The sequence below is a fragment of the Cicer arietinum genome, chromosome 1 (genome assembly GCF_000331145.2).
Source record: "Cicer arietinum cultivar CDC Frontier isolate Library 1 chromosome 1, Cicar.CDCFrontier_v2.0, whole genome shotgun sequence".
NCBI classification, from domain to species: domain Eukaryota; kingdom Viridiplantae; phylum Streptophyta; class Magnoliopsida; order Fabales; family Fabaceae; genus Cicer; species Cicer arietinum.
The window spans coordinates 45,069,201-45,077,533 of NC_021160.2; the positions used below are offsets into that span (position 1 = coordinate 45,069,201).

At 35.2% G+C, this 8,333-nt stretch overlaps 1 protein-coding gene across 1 annotated transcript; it reads left to right on the forward strand.

The window, feature by feature from the left end:
* The first annotated feature begins 5,262 nt into the window (after positions 1–5,262).
* Positions 5,263–8,333, forward strand: LOC101502805 (multiple organellar RNA editing factor 8, chloroplastic/mitochondrial). Its single transcript, XM_004488990.3, has 4 exons — positions 5,263–5,737; positions 6,133–6,230; positions 6,319–6,384; positions 7,494–8,333. The coding sequence occupies exons 1-4, from the start codon at positions 5,352–5,354 to the stop codon at positions 8,171–8,173; spliced, it is 1,230 nt and encodes a 409-aa protein (XP_004489047.1). The 5' UTR covers positions 5,263–5,351; the 3' UTR covers positions 8,174–8,333.

An 8,333-nucleotide genomic window follows, 5' to 3' on the forward strand; every position in this document is an offset into this window, starting at 1 on the left:
ATCCTCATCCACAAAAAATTCTGAAATCACTTCACTGTTTGATTCGGCCGAATTAGAGACTATCTACATCTCAAAATGGCAAAACAAGTCTGTGGTCAATGGTAAAATCATTGACCTTGCTGATATCAAACAAGGAGGGTTCAATGTTGAAGAAATATTTGACCAACTCGGATGGACCTCTTTTTCAAAGTCAATGAACCTCAGTACCCTCGCCTAGTAAGAGCTTTCTACGCTGCTTCAAAAGGTTCAAAAGGCACCACTAATTTCAATATGGTGCTAAAAGGGGTTCATATGGAAATTAATTCCACCACACTATGTCAAATCCTTGATATACGTGATGAAGGAGCCTACTACTTATCTAAGACATGGTATTCACAATGTGTCATCACTAGGACCTCTGTGCTCCAAAGCACACTCATCAAACCTCCAAAACCGTTGGTAGCCTCCAACCTCGTCCCCTTGTGTCGTATCCTTCACAATATATGTGTTCACTCCATCACGCCCCGAACCGACATTTTTGAGAAGGTCACGGAGCTTGACCTCATGATTATTCATCACTTGATAACTGGTACTCCTCTTCATTTGGGTCATGTTATTTTTACCTTCATGTTGAATGCTGTTGTGATGGGACGATTTGCTCCCTATGGGATGATTTTGACAAAAATCTTCAAATTTTTCAAAATCCCACTTGAGGATGAACACTCCATCCACTTCAACAACACCTTTTCTATGAAGAATATTAAACAGATGAAGATTCAAAATGATGACCGTCCTGCCTCCAAGAAACGGAAAGTTCGTCCTTCTTCCCCTCTTTCTCAAAAATCTGAAGCTGAAACCACTCAACCTCCACCTGAGGATACACCATCACCACTTATTCCAGAACCCACCTCTCCACTACGTAACTCTCCTGATGCCGATCCTATCCATGAGGATACCTTCACATCAACTCCTCTTCAAAATATGGAAGATGGTGAAGAGTTATACTTTGATCTCAATTTATCTTATCCTCCCTCTCTTACGGATGTGCCTATGGCTTCTCTTCCAATTGTTCCAGTGGATGAAAATGTGCTCCCACCACCAGATTTTTCGCAACAAATTCCTACTGCTGCAAACTTTGAAAAACCTGCCCAACCTCTCCCTGAGGTCACAGGTGTGTTCAGTTCCCTTGACTCCTTTTTTACTGCCACGACTCATAACCATTCAAAGGACAAGGTTGGGAGCTCTCAGCATAAGAGTTCCAGTGTAAATAATCAGCCTAAGGACTCGGTTCCTAGCACAAGGACTGAGGACAGCAAGGAACAAAAGCAAATGAAACTGCTCAAATTAATTAGAAAGGATCAGAAGAAAATCCTTCACAGCTTCACTCATTTTCAGAACTCCTTGGTTCAGTTTGGTCTCATTCTTGAATGGGTTACCAAACACTTGGCTCCCACTATTGCTCCTGAAGATCATCCTCCTAAGCTACCAGCCCAACCTTCCTCTGTTGTTCCATCGCCCTCATCCTCATCAGACGAGCCTTCCTTATTGATTAAACATGTGGTTATTTCTTTTTGCTGCTGCCAAATTCAGGGGGAGAATGATTATGCTTTTCAATTATCCAGTTGTTTTGTGCTGTTAAATTGTTTGAATTATTGTGTTGCTTATGCTTGTTAAGTTGAATTGTTGTGTTGCCTATGAACCCATGTTTATGCTGTGTTGAACAAATCTTTAAATCATTATCTTATTATCATGATGTTTTATGTATGGTTAAAATCATGTTATCTCAACACTTTGGCATACATTTAGGGGGAGTAATGATTTTTAGTTTTAAAAATTATTACACATATGATTGAGAGGGAGCATACATATTTTATCTTTGTCTTACTTAAAATCATAATCTAAAGAATTTTGTCATCATCAAAAAGGGGGAGATTGTTGAGACAGAATCTCTCAAATGATTTTAATGATAACAAAATTACGTAAGAGATTATGATTGTGGTTAATGACTAACATGTGTTCTTGAGTGTATTCATATAAGAAAATAGGTTATTGATCATTAAGGCAAAAAAGAAGGAAAATATGATTCAAATCTGAGGATGGAAAATGTTGAGGATGGAAATTGCTGCAATTGAAAACCGTGAGGATGGAAATTGCTGAAGATGGAAAACCGTGAGGATGGCATGCGAATTGAAAAATCTTCAGATCTGCACAATTTGTGCCCTCACCAGAACAAATGCCTTTATTCATTAAAGAAATGCACAAAAATGTCAAACAATGAATAAATAAAGTATTTGAAATCAAAAGTCAGAAGGTCAAAGAAAAAGGATGAATATAGCTAGATCTAGAATCCAGAGGATGGCAGACTAGGCTGAGGATGGTTCAGCAAAGTTGAAAGCAACTCATCAAGCATGTGCAAAGACTAAAATCATACCATTTATTGTGTTTACACGAATGAATACATAAAGAAGTCAAGTTAAAGAAAGACAACAAGAAACAAGCCAAAAATAGACAATCACATTTTGCTGTCAGATTTGATCCTCAGACTAGAGGATGGCATACCTATGTAATAGGGTGGCTTTCTCTCTCTCTTGTCAACATCACCTCAAAGGCTGAAATCAACCTAGTCCTTAAAGTTTTCGAAAAGGTTGCAGCTCACATGGTCAAAGAAACAGCTTTGCACTTATGATAAAAGAGAATAGACAAGGACATCTCAAGATCAAGTTTCAAGGAAGCTGATCTGCATGCGCGAGGATGGCCTCTGCCAGTCCAAGAACAAGCTGAATGGCAGTTCTGTAATTATGATGAAAAACCTTGGATCTTTTGTAATGAATTCCAACGGTCATCAAAGAGCTTGGACCTCTATAAAATGCAGCAAGCTCTTCATCATAAAACACACAACACAATTGCACAAAAAAATCAAACATCTTAAAGCTATCAAGAGCAATACCCATCCTCACTCCATACTTTCTTTGATCCTACACTATATCTTTGTAAATCCTTTGAGAAAGTATTAAGTATCAATCACTCTCATACAACTTTGTAATTTCCTTGTGAGTTACACTTGGAAATATTTGAATATTGATTGTAAGTTTGGTGAAGCTAAAGAATACACAGTTTGTAATCATCCTCAGCGTGAGGTTGATCGGTTTGAACGTTAGTGAAATCTCACAAGGGTGTGAGAACTGGACGTAGCCATCTTTGGGTGAACCAGTATAAAATTGTGTGTGTCTCTCTCACATTCTTCTCTTACTATTTCACTCAAGTTAAAACTAAAGGGTTGAAAAAATCCATCATCGGACTTACCATCCTCAGCGAGAGGATAGTTTTAAAATCTCTTGAAAATTATTTTTAAACAGCAAAATCTCTTTTCAACCCCTCCTTCTAGTGATATTTAGCTACATCAATTGGCATCAGAGCAAGGTTCTCTAAAAAATACACCTAATAGTGTAAGAGAAAAAGATCCAAAAAGAAAAATGTCAAAAGCTAAGTATATTCCCGAAGGAGGATCATCCAGCCGACCTCCCTACTTTGATGGTACAAATTACTACCACTAGAAAGGTAAGATGAGGCTATTTCTTATATCACAAGATAACAACATGTGGTCTGTGGTGGAAAATTGAGATCACGTCATCAGAACCAACAACACAGAAGCAACCTCCAATGAGAAACCTCAAGCACAATGGACGGCAGATGAAAATACAAAGGTACTCCTAAACTCTAAAGCTCATTTATTTCTAACTTGTGCTTTGAGCAGGGAAGAATATGATAGAGTTGAAGAGTGCAAAAACGCTAAGGAGCTCTGGGATACTCTAAGGATCCATCATGAAGGATCAAACCATGTAAAAGAAACAAGAATAGACATGGGAGTAAGAGATTTTGAACTATTTGAAATGAAGGAGGATAAAACTATTGATGAAATATTCTCAAGGAAACAATTATTTTAATTGTGACTAATCTTCTTTAGAAAACGCACAAAATGATTTTTTTGTATATTGAAGTAAATTCTTTTATGTATGCACTGAACTCTTGATAACTTGCTCAAACTATGTTGACAACTTATTTACACTACATGACTCATTTACCACTTAGATAAGTCCTATCTTATTAAAAAACATAAATATTTTTTTATATTATTTTATCATAATAAATAATATTTTATATATATATATATATATATATATATATATATATATATATATATATAAAAAATAAAGATTTTTTGATATTGTAAAATATTTTTTTATTGCATATTTATATTACAAAAACTTATTGTTCGATTGAAAGTTATTATTATATAAATCATATTTAATAAACTTTATTTTAATATAAATTTATTTATTATATTATTGATATACTTTAAAATTAATATATTATAAATTTTTATCAAATGAGTTAATTTTGACATATTCTATTAAAATATCAAATAATTTTAAATATAATATATGTGATAGTAGTTTTTAATTCAACAATATATTTTATAACATAGATGTATAGCTGGAAATTTCAAAAGTATCGTAATACGAAATTTGACACTATTGTGTCATATGTGAAGTGAAATGATTTGTTGTCGACCATAGATTATAATATACTACGAAAACATTTTAAAAGTTTCAAAAACCATAGATAGAGATGTGAAAATAGTTCAGACTAATAGACTTAATAGAGGATATGTGTATGACTTAATGAATGAAGATGAATATATATATATATGTAATTTTTTTTTTTCATCCCTATGCATGGGCAAGTTTAATTTTCATACCATTACAAAATTTTGCACTATCTAAATATTATAATTAATTATGTAACAAATATTTATGATATATCTAATTCAAATATTAATATTTTTAATGATTTAATAATTGTATTTGATTAAAAATGTAAATTTTTTTTACACTATTGTGTAACAAAATTAAGAGTCTAATGACCAACAAAAATTTATCCTTTAGATATATATTTATTTAAGAACTACTTTTTAAAAATAACTATCTATTATCTCATACTTAATTTTTATTAAACTCAACATAAAATTTATTTATTTTGTATGTATATATCCATATTAAATAAAAAAGTTGGTATAAATATAATTAATCCAAATATAAATTAATATATTTATTAATTAATAATTTTTTAATAAATATATTAATTAACAAAAATATTAAGGATTGTGCGTTTGAGTTTTGCTGTTAAACTCGTTAAAAAAACACTAGGAACCGGTCAAAACATAAAAACGAATTTGTATTTTAATTTTAGAGGAAAACCTGGAATAGATATTTTACATTTTGTTGTGTAAATTCTAGAAGCCTCACCTTTATAACCAAACTGAAAACCCTAAACCCTACCTTCATTTCTAATCTCTCATTTTCTTCACTACGATGGCGACCCAGATCTTCTCTCGGGTCTTTCCCAAAACCCTAACCCTAACTTCCTACTTCTCACGCTCTCTCACCACCGCCACCCTTCCCTCTTCCTCCGCTATCTCTTTCCTCCGTCGTCTCCGTCCTCTTTCCTCTGCTGCCTTCAACTCTCGCAGCGTTCTTCTCCTCCCTAACTCCTTCCGCTCTCTCTCCACACGCGCCACCACCTCCTCACTCAACGACCCCAACCCCAACTGGTCTAACCGTCCCCCTAAGGAAACTATCTTGCTCGATGGCTGCGATTTTGAACACTGGCTTGTTGTTATGGAGAAGCCTGAAGGTGACCCCACAAGAGATGAAATCATCGATGGTTATATCAAAACACTGGCTGAAGTTGTTGGAAGGTAATTATCACAGTAATTAATCTCAATCTTCATTCAGTTTTATATATTATTTCGTAATTAATTATTTGTAAAATTATTTGTTCGTTTTTAGTGGCTGAAAATATTCACCTTTTGCTTTTAATCCTTGACATTTTATATTTGAATTGGTTCCTGTAATAGGTAAAATATTTGATTTTAGTCGGCAAAAAATGTCTATTTGCAAGGACTTAACAAAATATCAAGCACCAAATGTAGATAATGTATATTTAAACCTAATATCTTTAATAACTTTTGTTTTGTTGTTTAGAAAAATTATAAAGGATAGTTATATATTGAGAATTGTGATTCTGAAGGATGTTTGTGAATGTAAGATCGTGTTTTGGTTTTATCATTTAGTGAGGGGTTTATTTTTACAGTGAGGAAGAAGCGAGGATGAAGATATATTCTGTTTCAACTAGACATTACTTTGCATTTGGGGCTCTTGTGTCTGAAGAGCTTTCCTACAAACTTAAAGGTATGCATGATTTCATTAATATATTTCTTCACTTCTGTATGTATTTTAGAATATTCAGGTATTACATTTTTTTATTTTTAAATTGCAGAACTGCCCAAGGTTCGTTGGGTTCTTCCTGATTCATATTTGAATGTTAAGGAGAAAGATTATGGAGGTAAATTCTTTTGTTCTGTCATGTGGCTTCTAATGATATTCATTCTGTGTTATGGGTATGAAGGTCTTCATCGGTGCGTTTGTGTATGTATAGGGAATAACATGATTGTCTCCTGTGATGAAGTATAATAGAATTAGAAAGATATAATATTCCATTAAAAAAGGCTATGTAGATATTTAAGATTTTGCTATTGGCAATGTAGAAGCATCACCTGATAAGATAGGATAATTAAGTCAAGTGTTGACTCAATTATTTTTATGAATCAGAGTTGAGCATAGTGTTCAACCTATATTTATCTATTAAAGAACATTTTGACATGTCTTCCTTGGAAATTATTTGTTGCTTATATAGAGGGGGGTCCATGGGTATTTTGTAATCTTTGTGGCAGATTAAGGGTTGAATCTCACAACTCACGAGAGATTAATCATTTTACCAAATGTCATTTGTTATTAACCTTTGGTTGGCTTATCAAGATATTTATTTTTATTGTGATTAACTTGAGCTGTTATACGAGTTATAGCAGTATTAGGTGGTACAATAAGCATAATGTAAAGCCTTTCCCTAGCATATCATATTTCTTGATGTAGAAGGGCCATAATTTGATGTTGTGTTGTCAAAATAGCGATGATAAAGGCACTATAGTGCTTTAGCATATCTGATTTTGATGAATCTGCCATGAAAATCACGACGTTATCCTAGTTTCACTATTATGACAATAGCGGCCCTATGCCAATTGCTGCTAGCAGAAATAGCAACAATAGCAGAAAACAAAGAATTTTAGGAATAATGAAACTGAAGATTTTGCATGAGTGTCAAAATGGTCTGAAGAGTTAGTGAGTATTACTCATATATTCACTTTAATATGTGTACCTTTCAATATAATGAATATATAAGCTATGCTATGGTTCCATTCCCTTTTTTATTTGTATGAAACATACCTTTTTTTATTTATAATTTACTTATTTCAACCTATATGTGGCTTCTGCTATTTGGCAGCAACACTATCCGCCATTTTACATAGAGGATTTTTGGTGTTTCACTTTTTTCAACAATTAGCTATTGATAACATTTTGATGCTTGTTGAAGTTTTTGTGTTTCCTTCTCACCAGGTGAGCCCTTTATAAATGGGCAAGCAGTTCCTTATGATCCCAAGTATCATGAAGAGTGGGTTAGGAACAATGCTCGTGCAAATGAAAGGAACAGGCGCAACGACAGGCCTCGTAATGCTGACAGGTCAAGAAACTTTGAGAGGAGAAGGGAAAATGTGGTGAACAGAGATATGCAGACTAGTCCTCCAATGCCGAATGCTGGCCCTAATATTCCTGGTCCACCTCCAAACAATGCAGGTGGGTACCCTCCTAACAATGCTGGAGGATATACTCCTGCCCCTCCACCCAACCAGGGTGGGTATGCCCCTCCACCCAACCAGGGTGGGTATGCCCCTCCGCCCAACCAGGGTGGGTATGCCCCTCCACCCAACCAGGGTGGGTATGCCCCTCCACCCAACCAGGGTGGGTTTGCCCCTCCTACCAACCAGGGTGGATATGCCCCTCCTACCAACCAGGGTGGATATGCCCCTCCTAACAACCAGGGGGGATACGCCCATCCAAATACAGGTGGATATGCTCCGAACAACACAGCTGGTGGTTATCCTCCTCCAAATACAGGCAGAGCCCCTCCTCCACCTCCCATTGGTGGTATGCCTCAAAACAACTACCCTGGAGGGGTGCAACAAAACCAGAGTGTAGGGGGGTTTCCTCCAAATGCAGGATGGGCAAATAATCAGTAGACTCTCACCAAACTGGGGTATGGGAGGGAGCAGCTGTTTGGAACTCATGCTGTGAGAGATATGATCTGGACAAATTCTCCGAATGTAGATAATAATGAATTACGCCCAAGACATTGTAGGTTTTATATTATGTTATTGAGGAATTAGTATTTGTTGATCA

What these genes read in the sequence shown, in the direction of transcription:
- LOC101502805 (XM_004488990.3), top strand. Translation starts at nt 5,352, where the DNA reads ATGGCGACCCAGATCTTCTCTCGGGTCTTTCCCAAAACCCTAACCCTA. An exon ending in CTGGCTGAAGTTGTTGGAAG is followed by an intron (nt 5,738 to 6,132) that starts GTAATTATCACA and finishes TTATTTTTACAG; the next exon opens with TGAGGAAGAAGCGAGGATGA. An exon ending in GCTTTCCTACAAACTTAAAG is followed by an intron (nt 6,231 to 6,318) that starts GTATGCATGATT and finishes TTTAAATTGCAG; the next exon opens with AACTGCCCAAGGTTCGTTGG.